Source organism: Balaenoptera physalus (genome assembly GCF_965194825.1).
Source record: "Balaenoptera physalus genome assembly, chromosome: 18".
NCBI lineage: Eukaryota > Metazoa > Chordata > Mammalia > Artiodactyla > Balaenopteridae > Balaenoptera > Balaenoptera physalus.
Genome location: NC_138899.1, coordinates 48,730,994 through 48,757,243, shown reverse-complemented (window position 1 = coordinate 48,757,243; position 26,250 = coordinate 48,730,994). Strand labels below are relative to the sequence as shown.

Genomic DNA, 26,250 nt, shown 5'->3' with positions numbered 1-26,250 from the left:
CTTGACTGACTGCTGCTCAAAGGATGATGTTTCACCACTACTAAAACAAATGCTCATTAACTAAGTCAGTCAGCCTTTAGTAGGGCCTCACTGTGTGCTCGATACTGCACTAGGGGTGAGAAATACAAAGCTGAATAAAACATGTTCTCTGCCCGTTAAAAAAATTCACAGACTATTGGTTGAAACAAATGTCAAGCAAAATTATTTCCATAATGTAAGACGTGCTATAACCATGGTGCTAAGGGAACAGAAAGAAGGTGCAGCATCTACCTCTCACCTCTCCTGGGAACAAAGCAGCTGATGTCTGCCCTGAGTCTTGAAGGACAAGACACAGAAAGAAAGAGAAGTCGCTAAGCCAGAGGGAATACATGCAAAAACATTAAATATGAAAGGCATGGCCTGTCCTAAGCACAAGTGGCTGTATCTGAGATAAAACCAAACAGGTAGGAAGGAGCTTGTGAAAACCTATATACAGTCAGCACTCCATATCCATGGGATCAACAAATTGCAGATCGAAAACATTTGAAAAAAAGAAAATTCAAAAAAATTCAAAAGGCAAAAGTTGAACTTGCCACACACCAGCAACTATTTACATAGCATTTCTGTTGTATTTACAACTATTTGCCTAGCCTTTACATTATTAGGTATTATAAGTAATCTAGAGATGATTTAAAGTATACAGGAGAATGTACCTAGGTTATATGCAAATACTATACTATTTTATGTAAGGAACTTGCGCACCCTCAGATTTTGGTACTGAACCCCCGCAGATACCAAGGGATGACTGAACAATGCCATGGGCAATAAGAAGCCACTACAGGGTTAGGCATACGTGGTAGACAGAGTAATCCCACCCCTACCCCTCAAAGATGGTCATGTCCTAACATCAGAACCTATGAATACCCTACATAGCAAAGGGGGAATTAAAAACGGAATTAAAGTTGCTACCAGATGATTTTAAAATAGGGAGATTACTCTAGATTATCCAGATGGACCAAATCTAATTACGTAATTCATTAAAGCTGAGACCCTTTCCCAGGTGGGTTAGAGAGATGAAATGGAAGAAAGAAGAGATTCAAAGCATGAGATGGACTCAACGTGCCTTTAGTCTTTAAAGATGGAGGAAGGGGAATATGAACCAAGGAATGTGGGTGGAATCTACAAAGCTGAGACAAACCTAAACTGACAGCTAGCAAGGAAACAGGGATGCCAGTCTCATGAATGCAGGGAATTGAATTCTAATAACCCAAATGATCAAGCAAACAGGGTTGAGTCTCCTCATTCTTGAACACACAATATGTCTCCATTTATTAAGACCTTCTTTGATTTCCTTCACCATGATTTCATAGTTTTCTGCATAAAAGTCCTGTACACAATTTGTTTAGACTTACACCAGAGTATTTTTTTTTGTTTGCTTTTTTTGGAGCAGTGGTAAATAGTGTTGTTTTCCAAAAGTCATTGCTAGAATATAGAAGCACAATTGATCGTTTTGTTCAGGTAAAAAACAGATAATATAAATTTACCCTCTGAATATTTAAGTGTTCAGTACAGTACTGTCAACTGCATTCCCACTGTTGTACAACAGAGCTCTAAAACTTTTCCTCTTGTGAAGCACATTTGATTTTTGTTTACCTTGAATCCTGCAATCTTGCTGAACTCAGTGATTAGTTCTAGTTCAAAAAGAACTTTTCTGTGTAAACAACTATGTCACCTGTAAATAGGGACAGTTTTATTTCCTCCTTTCTGATTCATATGCGTTTTATTTCATTGTGGCCTCATTGCTCTGGCGAGAACTTCTAGCACTGTGTCAATTTGTAGATTCATGTTATCAAGTTAAAGTACCCCTCTGTATTAGTTTCCTAGGGTTGCTATAACAAAGTATCACACAGTGGGTGACTTAAAACAACAAACTTATTCTCATAGTTCTGGAGGCTGGAAGCTCAAAATTAAATTCTCAGCAGAATCAGGCTCCCACTGAGGCTATGGATAGAATCCTTCTTTGCCTCCTCTTAGCTTCTGGTGGTAGCTGTTAATCTAGGATTCCCACACCTCTGTCATCACGTGTGCTCTCGATGTCTCTTTTCTTCTTATAAGGACACCTGTTATATCAGATTAAGAGTCCATTCTACTCCCTATGATCCCATCTTAATTAATCTGCAATAAAGTCACATTTCTAAGGTGCAAGTTAGGACTTAAACATATCTTTCTGGGGAACACAATCCAATCCATAACATCTATTCTTATTTTTCTGACAGTTTTTATCATGAAATAGGGGTTAAGTTTTATCAAATGCTTTGTCTGCATCAATTGATATGATCATGCGACTGTTCTTCTCTAGCCTTGTCCATATAGTATATTACAATAAGGATTTTTGTGTCTCTATTCATGATGGACATTGCTCTGTAAAGGTGGAGGTTTCAGGTTTGTTTTTGTTTTGTCTTATTATTGTTTTTGTCTGGTTTACTATCTGTACAAACTTCATAAATTGCAAACTGTTCCCTGCTCTTGTATTTTCTGGAAGAGACTGTGTAGAACTGATATTATTTTTCTTCAAATATTTGGTAGAATTCTCTAGTGAAATCATCTGTACTTGATCTTTCAAGGAGTTTCAAATTAGTAATTCAACTTCCTTAATAGAGGACTATTCAAATTTTCTATCTCATATTGGGAATGTTGTAGTACTTTATGCTTTTCAAAGAACTGGTCTTTTTCAACTAAGTTGTCAATTTTGTGTGTTTACAGTTGTTTGTAGCATTCCCTTATTACCCTCTTGATGTAGGGTCTATAGTGATATTCTCTGTTTCATTCCTGATATTGGTAATTTGTGTCTTCCCTTTTTTTCCTCATCAGTATTAACAAAGGCTTGTCAATTTTATTAATCTCTCCAAAGAACAAGCTCCTTGCTTCATTGATTTACTCTATTGTTTTTCTGGTTTCAATTTAATTGATTTCTGCTGTTTATTATTTCCCTCCTTCTGCTTGCTTTGGGCTTACTTGCTTTTCTTTTTTTTTAAGATTCTTTTTTTTTTTTTTTTTTTTTTGGTGGCACCACACAGCTTGCGGGATCTTAGTTCCCTGATCAGGGATTGAACCCAAGGCCTTGGCAGTGAGAGCACGGAGTCCTAACCACTGGACCAGACCGCCAGGGAATTCCCTATTTTTTTTAGATTCTTAAGGTGATAACTAAAATTATTAATGTGAGCCTTTTCCTTTTTTCTAATGTATGTGTTTAGTGCTACAGTACTGCTTTAGATGTGTCCCACAAATTTTGAAATGTGGTATTCCCATTTTCATTATGTTTAGTATATTTTTTATTTCCTTCAAGACTTCTTCTTTGACCCAAGGACTATACAGAAGTGTGTTGTTTACTTTCCAAATGTTCAGAAGTCTTCCTGTTATCTTTCTGTTAGTGATTTCTAGTTTGAGTCCATTTTGGTGAGAGAACACATTTAGTATGATTTCAATTCTTTTAAATTTGATGAGGTTTGCTCTGTAGCCCAGGATATGGTCTGTCTTGGTATATGTTCTGTGGTAATAAGAAAAGAATGTGTATTCTTTTATCATTGGATGGAGTCTTCTATAAATATATACTTTTACTTGATGGTGGTGTTGAATTTTTTATATACCCTTAGTGATTTTCTGTCCACATGTTGTATCAATTATTGACTTAGTTGTTAAGTTTCCATATCTAATTGTGGATTTATCTATTTTTCCTTTCAGTTCTATTATTTCTTGCTTCATGTGTTTTGCACATCTGTGATTTGACACATACACGTTTAGGATTGAGCTTCTGGTGGTTTGACTCTTATTATATAGAATCAATCTCTTTTACTTCTTTACTCTGAGGTCTAAATTATATTAAAAATAGCCACAACTGCTTTCTTTTGATTAACATTTGTATATGTCTATTATCCTTTTACTTTCCATTTGCCTATATCAATATATTTGAAGTAAATTTCTAATAGAAAATATATAACTAGTGATATTTTTAATCCACTCTGCAAATCTCCTTTAATTAGCATATAACCATTTACACCTAATGTAATTATTGATATGTTAAGGCTTCAGCCTACCATTTATTTTTTGGTTTTTGTTTGTTCGTTTTATCTTCTTTTTCCTGACTTCCCATGGTTACTTGAACATGTTTTAGAATTCCATTTTGATTTACCTAATGTGTTTTTTATGTATATCTCTTTGTATGGCCTTTTCAGTGTTTGCTCTAGATATCATGTCATAATATATCACAGTTTATTGGTGTCACCATTTCACAAGTTTGAGTGAATTATAGAAATCTTCCCTCCTGTTACGGACTGAAAAGTGTCCCTCAAAATTCAAATGTCAAAACCCAAACCCACAATGTGACTATATTTGTAGATACGGCCTTTAAAGTGGTAATTAAGGTTAATTGAGGTCATAAGGGTAGGGCCCTGATCCAGTATGACTAGTGTCCTTACAAGAGCAGGAGACACCAGGGATGCAGAGGAAAGGCCAAGTGTGGACACAGTAAGACAGTGGCCATCTACACGTCTAGGAAAGAGGCCTCAGAAGAAACCAACCCTGCTGGCACCTTGATCTTAAGGTTTCAAGCCTCCAGAACTGTGAGAAAATAAATTTCTGTTGTTTAAGTCATCCAGTCTGTAGTATATTGTTATGACAGCTCTCCCTTTACTCTTCCCATTTATAGAATCATTGTTTTTTAAGTATTTCTTCTACATGGATTCAGAACTACATCAGACAGCATTATAAATTTTGCTTCCACCATCAAACATAATTTACAGAAATCACGAGAAGGAAAGTATATTGTATATACCCTTATCTTTACTTACAGCATTCTTTTTTTTCTTACTAATATTCCAAGGTTCTTTCTTTTATCTTTTCCTCTGTTTAGAAAATGTTCTTTAGTCATTCTATTAGGCTAAGTTTACTGGCTACAAATTCTCTTGGTTTTCTTTCGTCTAAGTATGCCTTGATTTTCCCTTCCTTCCTGAAGGATATTTTCACAGTATGTAAGATTCTGAGCTGACTGTTCTTTTCTTTCTTCATTTGAAAACTTTTACCACTTGCTTTTGGCCTCCACAGTTTGATGAGAAATCCAATGTCATTCAAATTGCTTTTTCACATAACTGAAGTGTCATTTCTTGCTGCTTTCAAGATTTTTCTCTCTAAAAAATCTTAGTTTTCAGAAGTTTTACTATGATTTGTCTTAGCGTGAATTTCTTTGGGTTTATCCTGTTTGTGGTTCATTCAGTTTTTTGAATCTGTAGGTTGATGTCTTTTGCCAAATTTGGGGAGTGTGCAGCCATTGTTTCTTCAAGTAATTTTTTATCCTGCTCTCTTTCTCAAATCCTTCCAAGACTCTAAAGACAGCAATGTTAGATCTTTAGTTATAGTACCATAGGCCCCTAAGGCTCTGTTCTTTTTTTTTTTTTAATGTTCTCTCTATTGTTCAGATTAGGTAATTTTTAATTTTTATTATCCTATACTGCAGTTCACTAATCCTTTCCTCTCATTCCTATATTTTGCTATTGAGCCCCCTCCAGTAAGTTTGTTTTTTTTTAATTTCAGTTATCATATTTTTCAATTCTACAATTTCCATTTGGACCTTTAAAGAAGAATAAAGTTTCTCCTATTTCCTTGCTGAAGCTTTCTATTTTTTCTTTTGTTTCAGCATATGCATAATTGATCATTAGAATAGTTTTATGATGGCTGCTTTAAAAATCCTTGTCAGATAATTCTAATATCTATGTCATCTCAGTATTGGCATCTATTAATTATCTTTTTTATTTTATCAGTTTGAGATCTTCCTGCTTCTTGGGATGACAGGTTTTTATATTGAATCCTGGAAATTTGGGGTACTAAGCTAGGAGACTTTGGACCTATTTAAATCTCTTATTTTTAAGCTGGCTTCTTGTGATACTGCTCCAGTAGAGGAGGGAGAGGCAGCACATCAAGACTGCAAGGTGGGAACAGAAGTCCAGGTTCTGCACCTGGCCTCCACTCACATCTCTGAAGAGAGGTTCCCTGTTACTGTGGACATGGTGGGTGTGTGGGCTCCCCACCTGGCCTCCATGGTACCTCCCTGGCAGGGAAAGATAGGACTGCCTCATTATTCTCTCCATGGAACTTCCACTGGCACCAACAAGGGAGGTAGGGAGGAGGGTTATCTTGTTACCCATGGATTGTGGTGCAAGTTTTGACTCTCTACTTGGTGCCCAATGACACCATCGCAGTGGGGAGAGGGAAGAGCTCCTCGCTACTGCTGTCTGGGGGCCTAAGTCCAGGCTCCGTACTAGGCTTTGATGGTGGGGGTGGGGATGGGGCACTATTTTTCTTCTGTGGTATTTGGTAGGCATACACTGGTTACTGTCATAGTTTTCTGTCTTGCTGGCTGCCCCTTTCGTGGTCCCCTGGCTTAAGAGTAGTAGTAGCCTTTTATTGGGATTTTGTCTATGCTCATTAGTATTTCTAGGTTGCTGACTTCTTTAGGTCCAAATCTGGGACAGAAGAGGCAAAAAGAAAATTCACAGAACCCACCACCATGTTGTTCCTTGGGTCCCAAGTTCCCTAGCCTATGTGCCATTTTGTATTTATTTCATATACAATGTCTTATTTTTTTAGTTGTGCTTAGTGAGGAATAGGTAAAAGTACATCTACTCCATCTTCTTAGAAACACAAGTTTGAAACATCTACAGTTAACATGTGAGAATCGGCAGAAACTCCCACAAGGCACCTGAGAAAAGGCAGTGAAGATGATATAACAAATCTTAAGGAATGCACCAGAAACTAATACAACACTATAAATCAATACTTCATAAATAAATAAATTTTTTTAAAAAAACAAATCATAAGAAGAGAGAAAATAGATAAGAGTCAAGGGTCAACTGCTGAAGTGAGGTCAAATAAAAACTGAAAAGAACCATTAAAAGCTGAATTCAAGACCAGTTTATAAATAACTCTGTATTAGTAAAATCCTGATTGCAGAAGAATTAGAAAAAGAAAAAGGGTGGTTAGAATAGACATAATAAACGTAATAGGGGATAAAGATTTGATGGGAAATATCTGAAGGAGAAACAAGAAGAGGTAAACAAACAAATAATTAAAATAGGGTATAACAAGCATTAGGACAAACGTAAGCAAAGGATGCTAAAGAAGCAGGTAAGATAACTACCTAACATGGCAGGGGCTAGAAAAAAATCCTCAATCAAAGAAAATTTTATGCCTACAATCTTCACATGGAAAGATGCTAACATATCTTCAGTTTAAAAAGCAGATATGGTAATACGGTAATTTCTACTTTTTTTCAAAAATATGTGTTTTTGTTCATATATAGGAAATGTGTCACATATGCGGAGCTATACAGACACATTCTTAATTATCTCCTAATCAGCTCACTCATTCACCTGCCAGTTTCCATTCCATGTGTGAAACAGTGGCTAACATCCATGGCAAAGTGGGCATTCCAGGCAAGTGTTCTACTCTCTCATACATCCACATGCTTCTGCTCCCACCAAGAATCAGCTGGATTGGTTTTCAAATCCATTTTTGCCATTTGTACTTATTACTATAATTATGTAATTTAAATTACATAAACAGACAACATATCATTGGGAAAAGAGTTGTTGTTCCTATGAAAATTAAGTCTAATGCTTTGGAAACATTTTTTAAAAGATGACATTTAAACAGTGCTATAGAAGTAGATGTAGACGGAAGCGTAAATATATTGAGAGATCATCAAGAAGACTTTTTTTTAAAGAGTAAGAATCCTATCCTCAGGTTACTTTGTAGAGCCCCCACTTTCCTGTTCCCCAGTAAAACACCATCATCAGGGCGACAACGCATCATGACTATGGTTTATGCAGTCAGCCTTTGTCTCCTCCAAGAAAAGCTCTGGGTTCCACATCGAATATCTACAGAAAAAAATGGATGTTTATGTTTTGAATTTTTTTTAAAAAAAGGGTATATGTGAATCATTTAGTTTATGATTCCCTGCTTTAACCAGCTTTTTTCAAATAAACAGCAATAAAGGTAAACAAGAGAACCTCCTCACACACACCCACTCCTACCCAAGAAGTTACAGTGTCCAAGTAGGTGATGCTATTCATTTCTCCTTCATTTTGCTTTTATGTAGTGTTTATTTTCCTGTCATGAATTTATATTTTTAATAGTAAGACAGCATTTTTTAATTACCAAAAACAATAATTTTACATGAATGCCTAGGGAACCATAAAGTTATTTTGCTAAAAATCAACATAAGGAGCTTCTTGACAGAGGAAAAAATACATCACTGGTCACATGTGACAAAGTAACAAATTTCAGACCTTAAACGTAGAAGGTCAGCTTTAATACGTATAATATCCAGATCCAATTTACATTCCTATGTCAGAGCAATATATCACCAATGCTGAATATAATTATAGCTTATTTTAAGCTTTCATTTTTACCTACTCTTAGCAAGGTGACTAATTACTTAAGATGAAGAGTTCTGGGGAGAGTACAAAGCAATTAACATGCCCTGTAGGGCAAAACAAACATACACCTACATCCCATTCAACAGTCCATCCACAAAAATGACACTAAATTATATAGGTGGACAGGGAATTCAGGAACTAAATAATGTTCTGATTGTAAAATCTACCAAACTTCAAAATACAACCATTATATGTATATTTTCTAGGAATTGACTTTTAAAGAAATTATGTATTTAAAACTAGCTACTTATTCCCCCCTCTAATATTAGATGAAATAATGAAGTAACAAACTGAATAATCCATTCTCATAATTACTTTTTAGCTACAACATATTCAAGGGGATAAAATGTCTAGAGAAAGTATTCCAAATAAAATGTAAAGAAAACCAGATGAACTGCAATGACGAAAAACAAAGCACCTTATACAAGAAACATGAGTTCTTTACCTTTAGATGAAAAGATAGTAGGAGAACTACAGATTTAAAATAACATATATCACTAAGCGCTCTAATGAAAACTTAAGCCTATTATTAAAAGTAACATATTGCAGAAATTGAAATAGTTTAAAACTATTAAATAGTTTAAGTATTAGTAAGCAAATTTCTTAGTATCAAATGCATCATTACTTTAGGAAAGCATTAACTGAATTATTCATTTTAAATACAGATTAATTTGACAGCCAACAAATGGGGAAAGAAAAATTGTCATCACACTTCAGGCCTTCCACCTCCCACCCTAAATACTTGCTACTACTGCCCAATACTAGTCCAATAGATTAGATCAGTCCATAAATTTAATTATTAAGTCCATAATCTGCCCTTGATTCTGTCAAGTTCATTCCTAGCTTCACTCATAATGCTCCCTTCCACAGAATTACCTCTTCTCTAACCAATGAAACGATTTCATCTTTCAAGGGCCAGTTCAAGTTTCCTCCTTGTCTGAACTCTCACTAATTTAAATTTCTCCATTTGCTCAAAGGGTTTCATTCCCGTGACCCCAGATATTCCTCCAGTTACTGCCCATTTATTTCTCTCCTTTCTTTTATAGCAGAAAGTCTCAAATGATTTTATCACAAGTGTAATCAGTACATCTTCATCCATTCACTCCATCTCACTTCAATCTGGCTTCTGCCACGCAGACTCCACAAAATTACTTTTCTCAAAGGTCACTAACAGCCCTCCCCCTTGCTAATTCCCACTGTATTACCTCGCCCCACCTCAGCAGCATTCTATGTGGTTTGCCACCCGCCTCTTTTGAAACACTCTTCCTCTCTTAGGTTCAGGAAACCAGCCTCCTGGATTTTCCTCCTCCCCACTAGCCAGAGCTCAATCTGTTTTCCTGGCTTCTCCTCCCTTTCTGTGCCACAAATAATTGCTGAGTTCCTCAGTGCTTCTTCCAGGAACTCTTCTGTACCTTGCTCTTTCTGGATGCATGTGCACACATACACACACCCCAACCCTGGATCTCTGCCATTCTCAGAGCTTTATGTACAACCCACATATAAACAACAGTACATATCTCCACTCCACATTTCTCCACTGAGCTGCAGACTCACATATCTGGCTCCCTGCCCAATATCTCAAATTGTGAAACTCTTGGACATATCAAACTTAACATGTTTAAAAGAGATATTTGATTTTCTTCTCCAAAATGCATGGAATCAGTAACAATCATTTTCCTCTCTCCCGGCATGGATGAAGAATGTCACCTGCCATGCACAAAGGATGTTGCAGACATCAGCCTCTGTAGCCACCCCCAATGGTGCACACTGAGGGAATTCAGGGTGGAGAAAAACATGATACTGGCCCTGGATAGTTAAGGTGCATGTCAAAGGAACAATTTCAAAAAGCCCAGACTCTTGCATCTTCCCATACACAGAAAACTGCTAAATTCATTAACTTGAGATGTCTGATTTTCTTCAATTAGCAGTAATTTTTTGATATTCTGACTACCTGGGGTTTTTTTTTTACAAAAACTCCTATATATCCTGGCTCCTCCCTCACCTCTTCGGAACAGTCCCTCAGAGCTATCTGAGAGGCTGTCTCCTGGGCTTAAGTCCTCAGTAAGTCTGCTAAATAAAACATAATTCTCAACTTTTAGGTTGTGCAATTTTTTTTCAGTCAACACCAGTTAACAGCACTACCATCGACCTCTTTGCTCAAGTCAAAAATCCAGGTACCATTTTTGGGTTCTCCTTTTCATTCACAGCCCACATCCAATCCATCAACATGTCCTACTGTTTCTACTTCACTTTATCTGCAAAATCTACCCAGCTCCTCGCCCACTACTACCATCCTTATCCAAGCCCCCTCATCCCTCCTGTGGCTACTTCCACAGCCTCCCCTCTGCTCTCCCTGTCCACTCTCTCCCATCTTGAATCTATTCTCGCCACAGCATCAGGAGTGATCTTTTTAAACAGGTAAGTTAGAATACATCATTTCCTGCTTTAAACTCCTTAAGAGCCTCCCACTTACTTAGAATAAAAATCCAATTTCCCTACCATGACTTTTAAGACCCTCATGACCTGGCCACTGCCCACCTCTCTGACGGTCCCATCCGCCTGCCACTGTTTCTCCACCTCAGGTCTCTGCTGCCCAAGAGATGCTCCAGGCCCAGCACCAATGCCTAAGCTTCTCTTATCTAGTTCCTTGTCCTTCTGATCTCTTAAACTTCACCATCTCAGAAAGACTTTCTCTGACCAGCTTGCATCTAAAAGCTCTCTATGCTTTACTGTTGGTCCCATACTTTTTCTTGACTGAACTGATGATATCTTTTATTTACTTCTATTTTCTATGACTTTCCCCAGTATGCCTCTTGTTACTGTGGTACCTCAAACAGGTAGAATATTACACCCTCGGCTGTACTCTAGTGGCATGTTATCCATGCCACATACTTAAGGACTTAATTAGATAAGAGCTGGTGGTACATTTATTCTTTAATATTTGTTAGACATTTCTCTCCAAATGGAATCTTAGCAATGTGAGGACCAGGAGAAGTGTTTGCACCTCTTCTAGTTTTGTAACAGGGAGGTCCATATACACTCAAATACCTGGCCTTCTATCCTGAAGAATGAGCAAGACAGGCTCATGCATATCACTTCATTTTATGCTTTAATTTCCCTGTTCTCTCCTTACTATTCAAGTTCATTTAACCTGCACTCTCATCTTCTCTTCTGAGCCCCATATTAAGGTTCTACAACAATTGAACATTTTGTCCCCCTCCTCAGAAATTCACAGCATGACAGAGGAAGCAGCCATACCTAGACTCAAGAGTGCAAAGGCTCAAAACAAATGCACAAGGAAAACTACATGAATTTCTGATCTCTACAACTGTGTTGTCCAATAGGTAGCCACTAGTGACATGTGGATACTTAAATTTAAATTAATTAAAATTTGATTGCTCAGTCACAGTAGCCACATTTCAAGTGCTTGATAGCCACCTGTGATGAGTTCGAAACACCACAGACACAGAGCATTTCCATCGCTGTACAAAGTTACTGGACTTCTGTTCAAATGAGCCTAATTTCTCTTTGGCCCTGCAGAGACACTCCAGGTGACCTTACTGGTTCTAACCTTAATGTGAGTGTTTCTTTTCTGTTACCTTTTATAAATTTTAACATACAAAAGATGTTTAACATATGAAAAGTATACCTATTTCTTTCTGATGTACATTACCCCTGTAACAAAATAAACAGAAATCTGTGGCCAGTATAAAATTGAGTTTTACTCTATACGATTTTCTGAATCAAAGAAATTAAAACTTCCTTCTATTACCAATATATTGTGCCTCCTTTAATATTAAGGCCTTTCTTTATTTATAGTTATATATTTCTCTATGTATAGTTATGTCAGAGAATATCAAGACAAGGATCATCTTATTTAAATTCTTTACTTAACCCACTCAGCAATATACTCAACACATAATGTCAAGACCAAAAAATTAGTCTCAGAACTAAACTATATAAATTTTCGTTTGTAGGATACCAAATAACTAGAAGCTTTAGTGCCTGCAGTACAAATAATTTTTCCACTGAAAATATTTATCTTTACCAAAGAAACCAAAGTATTCAGTAAATAACATCATACTGATAGCTATTATAGATTTGAACACAGAAGGTTTACATTTCTGAAACGCAGACCGAAAAGAAGAAAGTTTCTTATATTTTGCCTATACATCCATAAGAAATTGTTTAAGATTAACAGCAGTTTTTTTTCCCAAATTGCAGTAATCAAATCTTTTCAAATAATTAGTTTTCATTCATATATTCTCCCTTTTATGCCTGAATATCAAACTACTCTATTTTAAAAGCAAAAATTTGAGACCCTATGTTACATTGTAACTGACTTTATATTTGAATAGGATTTTTTAAATTAATCTTGGCTATTCAAACAGCAATTTATATTTCACTTTGAATAGACTGGGAGAAATATATTTTAAAATAGATTGGCAGCACTTTAGAATTCTAGGACTTTTCATGTCAAGTATAAATTGAGCTATATAGCTCTTATTCACCATTTGCAGAAAATATGTATTTCTCTTTTAAAAGCAATTACTCTATTTTCAATGTACTCTACTTTTATTGTTAACCTTGCATTCAAAGTCAAAGCTTTAAGATACAGGTAAAGTTAACTTTGAAACCAAATAATTATAATACATTTTAATATATCTATAAGCCAAAACCAAGCTACAGTATGAATGACAATACACAAAGGAGAAAGCCTCCCAACTAGTGGGGAACATTCAACCTTCTAGAGAGTCTCTCAGAAAAATGACACCAGCTTTGGAGCTGCTGTGAAAAATGCATTGGAAAGTAATGGCTTGCCCTTCAAAAATATCAAGTTAGCATTCACTTGAAAACGTTAATAACTATTTTCTTCCAGGGCATTTTTCATTAATATTTCATTCATTTAAAGCACTTTGGAAAGAACAGCAAGCAAAATGGTCTAAAATTAGAGGTAATTCTCAACAAATATTTCTTTAATAAGAAATACTGTCATAAAAGTTACAAATCCTGAATGATAATTTACACATAAATAATGCAAGGCATATCCCAAGATATATGGCAATGTCTAAAGAGGTAAAGAAGAATATTAACATCCTACCTTACGCTTTGACTTCTTACTGGAAAACAACCTGGAAAAAATGCTTGTAAGAGGTAAAAGTAAGCACATCTCTGAGGAAATTTCTGTTTAAAAAAAACACGAACCTCACTAATATTTTTAATCTACCAAAGGGGATGTTTCTATGACTTCTATGATGTGCCATATTGCCAATTTCCTCATCCTGACCACAGGTAGCCAAAGTCAAGGCCACCATGGACCATAGCTATAGCACTGCGTGTCAGACCAGCCTCTCCTTTCCTTTCCTCCTTTTTATAGTTGGTATGAAGCCCACTCCCTTAGCCTTATCCCACCAAGACTATAGTTCCTGCTGTAGGCAGCCTCCCTTAATCACTCTTTGATTCTCTTGATGTGAATGTCTACTCATCCTTGGAGGTTTTAAAAAATAAGCTTTAATCTTTAAGACTTTAACTTCATATGTATTCCCATAGTCTTGAACATAACTTTGAGAATATAATAATCATGCAATAAATATATCAAAGAAATATGCAGCTACTCAGAAGAACCAAGGCATTTAAGCAGCACTGTATAATAAAATATAACAGAAATGGTATGTATGTGTTGTCCAATATGGTAGCCACAGCCACATGTGTCTACTGAGCACGTGAAATGTTGTCCTTTTTTTCATTAAACTTTAATTAATTAAATTTAAATAGCCACAAGTGACTAGTAGCTACTGTATTGAACAGCACAGGAAAGAAAACACAGAGTCATCTACATTACTTACCTTCCTGACATCATTACTGAAGAGAAAGAAAAAGAAAGAAAGGAAAGGAAAAGGAAAGACAGGAAAACTACAAGAATGTACATTACCAAGGAACACCTTTACTCCTCTTGCCCATTCAGAAATTGTCACTGTAAATCTGTATAAACTGCTAGTTTTTCTAAGCCTGATTTTAAAAAAAAAACTTTTTAATCTCATGTCTTTATTTAAATTCCAAAACACCATGAGAATAAAAATAAACTGGAGCATATTATAACATTATCCTCCTTCCCTCATATAGTCTTCTACTATATTCCCCATAAAGCAACATTGGGCGTTACTTCTGGTCACTCCCTCTACCTCCTTATTGGAATATCCCCCAAGAAAAATTACTTTATCAAATTGGTGAAAGTGGAGAAAAAAACAGATTGCTCCTACCTGCATAGGAAGCTGGCCTGCAGTTACCTATTCTCTCTACCTATGACTACATGGTAAGTGATTCAATGGGAAGAAGTAAGAGGTATATTTCACCTTCAAGCCCCAGTTTTGCTTTTCACTCTAGCTTTTCCAGCAGTACAGCTGATTTTGTTTCTTACCCTGCTTCTGTATCTACTTTTTAAATGTACTTCAGAATGCAAAAGCAAAAAGACAGTGTAATTAGTATCATCATAAAACCCAGTATTTTGCATGTGTACGTGTCAAACAGGATAGCAGTTGAATTACAGGAAACTGAATAAATGGTAACAGGTCTCTTTTTGTGGAATTTAGGGGTGAGTCACAGAGAAAGAAGACTTTGGGAGGCCAAGCAAAAGACAGATACTGAAAAAGTGCTGAAGCAAATGCAGGACCTGAGAGATGACTGTTTATTTCACTTGACCAAGTTGACTGTGCTTAAATAGAGGTCGTTTCAAGAAATTCAGAGCAGGGTAACCCTTTGTATCTTAGAAAGTTTTTGACCTGATTCAAGTCCTGAGGCACATTATAAAAGCACTTTTGTTTATATCTTCTAATACTAAAATAAAGAACCTAAATGTCCAATGAAACTAAAAACTGGAAAAAACAAAAATTTAACACTTATTGACCTATTATGTATCCCAATAAATAATGCACTGGTACTCAGCCCATTTCTTCTCACTCTCCTTCCCCACTTCTATTCTGTTCTGTTGTTGTCTCAAAGGGGCTGAACCTGCAGGCTGCAGTTCCCAGGCTTTGTAATCAACTGCTCTCTGCTAGGTTTGACCAGAGGGAAGGTGAAGAAAGAATAACAAGGATGTTTCTCTCCCTCTCTCTCCCTTGGCAGCTTCTCTGCAACAGTTGCATCTTCCCCATGGATCCAGTTTCTTCCACACTACACCAGGCTGTGAGCTTCCAGAGCATTGCCTTTCCCTCCAGCACAGGGGTGGAGCAACTTCCGGCTGTTGTTAACCTCCACTACCTCACTGCTCCCTATTTGGTCTCTCAGTCTTTCCATCACCTATTTAACCAATTTCTGGCATTAACTTCTTTTTTAAAAAGCGTATAGCATGCACTCTGGTTCCTGTTTTCCTCTTAGGACCCTGACAACATGTATAATACACACATATACATATATGTGCATTACAGTTTGATTCTGATTTCATCTCCAACTTCTTCCTAGGAAAGCATCTTTGGTAAGACCAAGGAAATAAACAGAAACTCTTTAAGAATCATAATATGGTATAATAAAGCTTTAAGAAGAGAAACGTTTGACTTGTAGATGTTTTAGTTTGAGTGCGCTGAAGAGCCTGCACCACCCTTACCCCACCACAATGTCATTGATAGAATTCACTGACCAAGAGGAGGGACTCTGCAGGCACGGTTGAAGGATGAAGGCCTAGGGGGATTGGCGGTGATAATAAAGGAGGGACAAGAAGCCTTCCTCACTCAAGTAACACCCAATCTCTACATCATATTCATTGTCCCTTCCCCCAACTATGGGAGGGAGAGAGGATGTAGGAAACCCAGACTTTTACTGGGTTCACTCTCTCCATGAATTTCTTGGATGTTTCTGAGGAATATTAACACACCCACAAATGTCTAATGTCAAAGTATGATTTTCAAAAAGATAAAAACATTGCTCACCCAAATAAAGTCAGCAGTGTCAAATACTTACCACATTAATGAGAGAACCAGCAAGATGGTGAGGCTGGTTCAAAAAGAATTGGAAAAACATCACAAGATATATAGTGAGTTAAAGAAAGGATAGTAGAAGAAGAACAACAATTTAAATATAAAACTAATTAATATCCTGCAGGGCAATAAACCTGAAACTTCTGGGGTTTATCTTTAAAAAATAAAAATTAAAAAAGCAAGCAACAGTAAGGTAAAATAATATAATACTAACATATGCATTAAAAATTTAGGGCAAAGGCACACAAGACCCTATTAACAGTTCACCACTGAGCAGCAGGCTTTGATAATCAAATGGCAAAAGAGATGAAGACTTTTTCTTTTCTGGTTATACCCGTCTAAGAAATTCAGATTTTTGACATAAGAATATAATGCCTTTATAATTTAAAATTTCTTATCCAGCTTTTTTTTTCCTGGTATTAAACTAAATATCCACAACCACCCTCCCAACAACAGTCACTGAGACATGATTTTAAAATTGTGTCTGAGGTGACAAGAAAGTACAGTCTCCTCAAAAGCAAAATTTAAAGAGAGAGAAAGAGAGAGGAATTTATACAGGTAAGCCTGCCTCAAGCCTCATCTGCTAAGGGGGAAAAACAGGAAGCCCTGGAAACCCAACATCTCCTTTGTGGTAGCTGAGCAGAGCGAATGGAACAAGTGTTACAGCCTCAAGCCCACCATCAAGCCTGAGAAACATCGGCAAAAAGCAAGGCTCTCAAAGGGCCACACCTTAAGTAAGAAGGTGACCTAGCAATAAACCTGCCCAGTAAAGGGGGACATCAAGGCAAATTTCTTCTGATAATTCATAACCCAGTCACACATATATGTGGAGGAAAAAAAAACCAAAAAACAAAAACCTCAAGCTGGTCATTTTAGTTTAAGGCGGCCCTGGATCATTACGTTCCCAGTAGTAGAAAAACATTGATTCATTCTAGCAAAATATCTTCAAAATAAATCTCAAAGAAAAAGTTCCAAGGAATAGGAGGTTACACTCTAAAATTACACAACACACAAAGAAATAAGAAATGAGTAAAGGTGAAAAAATAAATAAACAAATAACCAACACCAGGAGTAAGCCTAGGAAACCTTTATTTACTAAAATTACAGAGAATATAAAATATTTAATATGTTTAGAGAAATAATAAATAGGATAAAAATAAGCAAGGAGCATTATGAAAAATTATGAAAAAAGATAAGGAGTTCTGAAACAGCCAAAAATATTATGAGGATGAAATTATAATAATGGAAATTTAAAATACAACTTATAAATTAAATAGCAGATTAGACAATGGTGAAGAAATAATTAGGAAACCAGAAGATATTACAAAGTATTTCCAGAATACAGTACAGAGAGACAAACAGATGGAAACTTCAAAGAGATTAGGAAATAATGGTGTATGGAGTAAGAAGCTCTAACACATACAAAACTGGGGGAGGGGGGAATCAATATTCAAAGAGTTAATGGCTGAAATTTTCACAGAACTTATGAAAGACACCAATCATATTCAGGAAGCCCAAAAAATCCCTAGTAAAAACAAATAAGAAAGAAATTCCACCTAGACACATAGAACAAACTATAGAACACTAAAAACAAAACATAATAAAACCAGAGAGAAAAGGCAGATTACCTAGAAGAGCACGAGTTTTAGATAAAAGAGCCTACCTCTCAAAAACAGCAATGTAAGGCAGAAGAAAAAATAATATCTTCAATGGACTAAGAAAAGATATCAAAAAACCTCAATTTCATGCCCTGAGGAAAACTATTCTTCAAAAGTAAAGGCAAATAAAGTCACTTTCAAACAAATAAAAGAAAGTTTTACCATCAAAGGACTCTCACTAGAGGAATGTAATGATATACTTGAGCAAAAGTAAAATCAGAAAAAAATGCACAAGAACCAAAAAAGAATGATGAGTACGTATGTGTATAAACATATATACATAAATGGATATTTGTAGTATATCTCAGTAGTAACAATAGCTAACTTACAATACGAAAAAAGAAAAAAGAGAAAATTAAAATATCACACAGAACTAGCATACAAATCAAGAGAGGATGATTGGTGTTAACGTATTTTAGGTTCAGATGAAGAGAGACTGCTTTTTCGTGTCCCTTTTAAGTACACACATGTACAGTTTCCTTTTTAAGTGTGTGCATGTTAAATTTCTCTTCTGTTTTAAGATCGAAGAGAATGTCTTCCAAATTAGTAAATGAGGAAAAATGAAATGAGAAATTTAAAATCTATCAAAAGAATTTGAGGAAAAAGGAAGAAGAAGAATACAGAAAAGAATGGGGGAGGGGTGAGCAGGAGAAGGAGGAAGAGGAACATGGAAAAAGCAGCATAAACTGAAAATTCAGAATGAAATGTCATATAAATCCCAATATATTTCTACAATTGATATGAACAAAGATTATCAGACAAGATTTTTTTAAAAAAGCATCCATGTCCTATTTACAAAGGATGTTCCTAAAATATAAGAACAAGGTATGAACAATGATTAATTGTGATAAAATGTGAGTAGCTGCACACAGCATACATAAATATATGAAATACTGAGAGGAAAATGCAAGTCTTCAAAGAGTACATGGAAGATGATGCCATTTAAATAATGTTCAAAAGATGTAAAACCAAGCAATATATTAGGAATACATATATGGTAATCTATAATGCAAAGAAATCCAAAATTCAGGACAGTGGTCACCACGGAATAGTGCAAGAAAGGGACACTGAATTAAGGAGGGAGGCATAGAAGCTTCAAAGTTATAGGCTGTAATCTATATGCTAGCCTCATTAGTAGGTGAGTGGGCACTTATTTCACTGTAATGACAAACAACCTTTTTTATATGTTTAACATTTTATAAAAATAACTTTTATAGTAAGTCAAACTATTAGTAACTTCAAATTTTTGTCTTGACTTTTTCTCTTCAGATCAGGTTGACACCAAGAAATACAGTGATCTCGTTGCTTGCCACAAGCCTCCTGTCTCTATCCTCACGTGCAGTACGTGGCACAAAACATTCAGCACCTCCAAAGATAAGCTCTCCTACCAGCTTTATGTTTTCAAGCCCAGAAATGCAGGAAAACTACACTCCAAACATAGCACTGATTAAATGGAATAATGACACATACAGGCTGCTTACTTGCTCTGCAGTAAACATATATTTTACTGCAAAATTTTCTAAACTGATCTTCTCGAAGTTACAGTTATTAACTTAAATCAAATCTAGTTCCAAAACCTCCTTAGAAATCTTCTAACAAAATGATAAATTGTAAAATATTTCTTGTAAACTTCAAAATGCACACGTTAAGCATGAGTAAAGGAAGATAATGCCTAAAATCACAAAACACAAAGATCTAAGAAGACTGGTATTTCTGAGACAGAAACCTTATCCTTGACGGCCACATCAACTTGAGCAAATGAAGATGCATTCTATAACTAATTTGCTATATGCAAAGATGAGTATGGACTAAAACGCTTAATATCAATCATAATGATGTTAGTGTCTACCTTTTTATGTTTCTACCTCCACGTATTTGAAAGCTCAAACATAATTGTTGACTATGTTGAGATCCACTAAAAGTTATGTTTGATAATTTGAAGAAATTGGTCTTTTCACTTGTGTTCCAAAAATAAAGCTACTATGTCTTTAAGCTCAAAACTGTCCTTGATGTTGAATAATCAATAAAACTTCAAACAGAAGAACTATGTGATCTTCAAACCAACTCTTTATAAAACAAGGCCAATAATTTGGTACTTAAAGCGCTGGTTTTCACATAATTCACTATGCAGATAGTCAAAGGATGACATGTCTCATAATTGCTACGCAGAGTTTCAGAGGTTGGTGAATGGCTCTAAAATACTGCATATCAGGGATGGGGTGGTGCGGGGGTGGTCTACTTTTTCCTTGATTTTTGATTTAAATAAATCCTGATCCCAAACCAGCATTGGAGAACTGTCATTAATTAGTTCACTTGCTTCTTTTTCAATTGTATTCACAGACATTAAAGAATTTCACTCTGATTTTCTCAATAATACTACAGATCTAATAATAATCTCAAAAGCTTACAAAAAGTTGGAATTCCTTCTCTCTTGAAATTTAGTCACATACTGTACATAAAAAAGAAAATATGAAAAACTGACTTTATCAGCAGACACATCATAACTAACTGCAAAGTCCAAAGATTTGATCAGAAATAGCTTCAAGTTTTACATGTTCAGCTAAGTCATTCCTCTGATTGGAGCACTGGGCACAGAAATACTCGTGAGTGTCTCAATTTTCTATCTACATAAAGTGCCATGATTTCAGAAAAATTTCTCCAATGATATGGTTTTCTATTCTCTCCAATTAAAAAGACTACTTCGTAGGAAACAGCAACACTTGTGAATTGCTGATAATATATTCTATTGTACATATATTGGCTCAATAGAACTGGCCACTCTCAGGGAAATAATTCCACAAATTTTTATTTTTGAAATATTTATTCTTTCATGAAAGAAACATACAGCATTATTTCCCAGTGTCTTTATATGGAATCACAATAAATAATTGTATCCATTGTAATATGCCTGAATTTATACATAAAATCCTCTCACAGTTATTCTTTCACTATCATGTTCATCTACTCAAAATATGAAAAATTAGAAGAGGTAATGGCAGGGCCTATTTCTTATTATACTGAAATTCCATGGTTATTTCCAGTGCCCAGTAGCTGCCAGATAAACTGAAAAATGACTGTAGCTCCCCAGTTGACCCAAAAATACCCTCTTCCTACATTTAAACTCCACAGGAATAGGGCCTGGACCTGCTTTGCTATTTACTCAAGCCCCACATCTAAGATGGTACTTGGAAACGAAACATTGGTACTTGGAAACCAGCAGGTGCTCAATAACCATTTTTTAAATGAAAACATTTAACAGGTAAAGATTAAGCTGGAGACCAGAACTCTCCATGTATGACTATACCTGTCAAATAAATAAACTCCTAATTCAACTTAGTTTCTAGCAATAGCCAACATAAGACTGAAGAAGGTTAAAATTGTTTCAATCAACAAATCTTCACTTAGCACTTTCTATGTGCTAAAAGCACTGTGCCTGGTAAAGAGAGGTATATAAGACATATGAAATCCCTGGTCTCATGCCCACCATTAATTTACAACCTAGAGAACACACTGAAAGTGGTAAAATATGGAAAAATAAAGATAAAATTGAAATAATAGAGATTCTTTGTTCACTCTTCATACTCCTTAGTTAAACCTCACTTTCATGTCTCTCAGCAGGTAGGGTCTTTTTATTTTAAATGCTTATACTGTCAAGGATCTTTATCATACTGTAGCCAAACTTCAGAAACATCCGGAATATCAGAGTATCAAAAAAATTCTTTTACATATCATTAACCTCCAATCATAGTTTTTCATTCTGGCCCTCTAGCCCTTTGTCTATACTTTATACACACACACACACATATATGCATACATATATATATATACATATATATGTATATAGAGCTAGGGCTAGAAAATACTTATATATATTTATGCAGAAATAAGCATTCATTATACAATAAGAAACCAAAACTAATCTACCTTAGACTCTTGCAGCTCAGAAATTCTGATTCTATGACTGTTCAGACATTTTATAACAATTCCTACTTAAAATTTTTCAAGAATATGCTGGACTAAAAGGTCTAAAAACTGATTTATCAAGACACCTATTGTAGTTACAGTAGCTAGATACAGGGCACCCAGTTAAATTTGGAATTCTGGAAAAACAACAAATAATTTTTTAACGTAACTACGTCTAAAACCCAGATTTTACTGGGCGTCCTATATTTTTATTTGCTAAGTCTGACAACGCTAACCTATGGGCTCCTATAAAGATACCAATTCCAATAAAGGAAATAATAAATTAATAGTATTTCTTGCTATATCAAACAGGAATGAGCCAATATATATGTACAATACCAAAATTCAGAGTGAAACTCAGCCCCATTAAATTGACAGTTTCTGATGACTGTTCTCTTTTGAAAAACACCTTAAGCTTTTAAAAATTCTAAGAAAAAAAAAAAAGAATGACTTTTTTAAAAGTCCACAGGCTATATATCACTCAGTAACAAACACAAAAGGTACTATTGAGACTGTATTTCCACATGCATATAAAAATTATGTATTCAATTTTTACCTTGAGAAGTTGTTGAGACAGACCACCTATTTACTCACAGGCACCATGAAGTACTGCATAAAAGTGGCAGATCATGGCATCTGTTTAATTCAGTAATATGCCCTCATATTCAGATAGACAATTACCTCACGGGATTACTCGTCAAAGACACACGGAGGGACTCCAGGCACGTGAAAAGCCTCTCATCTGCAGACCCCATCTTCAGTTCATGGATGAATTCCTGAGGTGAGATCTGTCGACTACTCTTAACACTTCCCTGTAAAATAAGTTTAAAAAATTTAATTCATGTTGTGTGAAGATTATCCATTAAAATAGTAACTACATTAATCCCACCTTTCATATTAACAGTGGCACACAACTACTCTGAGTAGCATTATTTTGAGAGGATGATTTCCTTACTTCTGCCCATAAATCTATAATCCATGGTATCCACAAAAGATAGCAACATAATATCAAAAGGTTTTCAAATTAAAATAATTGCTTTGTCAAATCCAGACTATCATGGAAAACATAAGAAATATCTGAAAATATACCAATGTGTTTTAGGCACATGCAAAATAAAAACCAAAACTTAATACAAGAATGACCCTATTAAAATTAATATTCCAAGCAACACAGAAAAAGCTGTAAATCATTAAGCACCCAGTTCAAGGCAATACAGACACAGAGATTATCAAAACCTAAGTATGGAAGGAGAAACCCAAGCAAGGAAACAGTACTATTCAGTGCAGTCTAATTCCTCTAACATGCCACCAAGGGACCAAAGGAGGAACACCCAACTTGGCAGAACGGACAAGGGAAGCCAAAGGGAAGGTATGTAAGCGTTAGGGAGGCAAAGACTTAGACAAGAATATCTTTCAGACTAAAACATCACACAAAAGCACACACCCAAAAAGAAAAACAAAAGCACATAGCACATACAACTAAAGATAGACGCCAGGTCCTGGAGTGGTAGAGCACCGCCACACAAACAGCTTTTCCAGGGGGTTTGGAAGCATCACACTGGCAGCAGTATGAAATACATATGAGAAGAGCTGGAGTTCATTCATTATTCAACAAACATTAATTCCCTACTAAGTGCCTGTCGCTGTGCTAAGTGCTGAAAAAAGACCAGTGAACAAGAGACAAAGATACCTACCTGCACGGAGCTTTATTCTCCACGGGGAAGAATAAAGAATGACAGACAATAAATGTAAAATAATTAACATACATCTCACTGTAGTGTTAAGTGCTATAGAGAAAAATAAACACAGGAGGAGGAATAAGCAGCATTAGGAGGTGGGATGCAATTTCAAACAGGGTGGTCAAAGAAAAAAGAAAGCTTCACAGAAAAGACTCTGAAGGCCTCAAACCTGAATGTTAGAATAAAGGTTTGAAGGAGGTGAGAGCTCTAAACATGCAGGTATCTGGAAAAAATTTGTGATGGAGGGGACTGTAGGCCTTACAGGCCACCAAAGAACTTGACTTTTACTCTGAGATCAGAAGCATCAGAAGCAGAAAGGCCTGTTGAGAAGGTATGTGTGTAGTCCAGATGGGAAATGATGAGGATGCCCAACTAATAATAAACTCCAGAATTATATCTATTTAAATTACAGATTACAAATCTAATGGGAAGAAAAGGAACTGTACATGCCCAAAAGCAGCTAAGTTGGGATGGTAGGAAATTAGATGTATTTTTTCATTTCTTTTTATTTTTATTAATTTGCTACAATGTTGCACAAGGAAACATTCCCAATAATGCAAAACAAATTAGCCCTGGGAAACAGGTGATTTTCATCAATAGCAAGTCATAATTTACTAAAGAAAAATATGCCATTCCATGAAATGGGAGCTAACTGAATCCACATTCTATGGGGTCCTTACAGCAAAGTGCCTAAAGAAATGAGTTCAGGCATCCAAAAACCCGAACAATGCTTTAATTTGCTTTAATGACCCAGAATAGGGCACTTAATGAACAGAATGTCCCCATTAATAAAGTCTTCCAGCTATTATAACTTCCATGTTGGTCAAATCAACATGTTGGTCCCCCTAAAATTGGGAACAAGAGAAGACATGTCAGCTCTCACCATTCCTATTCAGTATTGTAGTGAAGGTCTTAGATAGTGCAGTAAGGCAGTAACAACAACAGACACACAGATTAGAAAGGAAGAAGTAGATATGTCTATTAGCAAATGAGATGATTATCTACATGAATTTAGCAAACTCACAGAATAAAATTCAATACAGAAAAACAATTTTTTTTCCTAACTACTACCAGCAATTAGAAAATAAAACTTTTAAATATATCATTTTCTAACAGCATCAAAAAAATACAAAATCATTAGGAAAATTTTTAACAAAAGAAGGGAAATATCTATACACTGAAAACTATAAAACATTGTGGAGAGAAAGAAGACCTAAATAAATGAAGATGCTATACCATGTTCCTGGATCAGATGACTCAATATCAAGAAATCCATTAATAAATACATTTAAAAAATAATAATTTATAGATTCAATATAATCACCATCAATGTTCCAGCAAGCTTTTTTGAAGAAATTGAGAAGCAGTTTCTAAAATTAATATGGAAATGCAGAGAACCTACAATAGAACAATTTTGAAAAAGAATAAAGTTGGGGGCTTACTTTATCTGATTTCAAGATTTACTGAAAAGCTACAGTAATCAAAGTAGAATTAACGGAACATTAACAGAACAGAAGAGAGTACAGAAATATACTTGAATCTATGTAGTCAATGATTCTCAACAAAGATCTCAATGTAATTCAATGGGGTAAGAAGAATCTTTTCAACAACTGGTGTTAGAATAATTGAACATTCACATGAAAGAATGTGGACCTAAATTCTAGACCTAAATGTAAAAGCTAAAATTATAAAATGTCTAGAAGAACACATAGTGAAAATCTTCACTACCCTGAGGAAGGCAAAGGTTTCTTAGGATACAAAAGCACTAACTATAAAGTTGGATTTCATCAAAATGTAAACCTTCCACTTTTCAAAAGGCTCTTTTTTTAAGATAGCTTCATTAAGAAAATGAAAGGTAAGCCACAGACTGAGAAAACATTGCAATACCTGTCAAGAACTGTGCAGAGGCTGAGATTTTACCCTACATACAAGCTAAGTTAGCCTGTTACTATTTCATGAATTCTGACAGAAAACACAAGACTCCTCAGTTAGAGACAAAAGGACTCTATTATACATGTTGGTTCCCTAACCCACCAGCCCACAGGGATGATGCAGAGATCCCTGATGAATGATGGATACCTACACACGCAGTGGACTGTATAACAAGGGAAGAACACTGAGCTTGGGGGAATCACCACTTTCATAGTGAACAGTAACAAACCCGCTCATTATCCACAGAGATATAACTTCACCTCTAAAGTTGCTTCACTGTAAATGCAGTCCTGAGAAATGACCTGGATAAAGAATGGTCAGGCCTTGCATGTTGGCATAAGCAGAAAGAATATACAGGGATATCCGGGGCCCATGGTAGACTGTCTCTCCCAACGATAAATATATCTCATAAACAGCAGTTCCCAACCTTTTTGGCGCCAGGGACCAGTTTCGTGGAAGACAATTTTTCCACAGACAGAGGGGCTTGGGGGGATGGTTCAGGCAGTAATGCAAGTGATGG

General features: G+C 35.7%; 1 protein-coding gene across 4 annotated transcripts in view; it reads right to left on the bottom strand.

The window, feature by feature from the left end:
* The window catches only part of DIAPH3 (diaphanous related formin 3), a 569,365-nt gene that overhangs the window by 405,889 nt on the left and 137,226 nt on the right, over positions 1-26,250 (bottom strand). For all 4 annotated transcript variants that reach the window (XM_082435809.1, XM_082435810.1, XM_082435807.1 and 1 more), the window contains one exon: positions 22,741-22,871. In XM_082435809.1, coding sequence (XP_082291935.1) covers positions 22,741-22,871 — 131 coding nt within the window. The remainder of the gene's footprint in view (positions 1-22,740; positions 22,872-26,250) is intronic.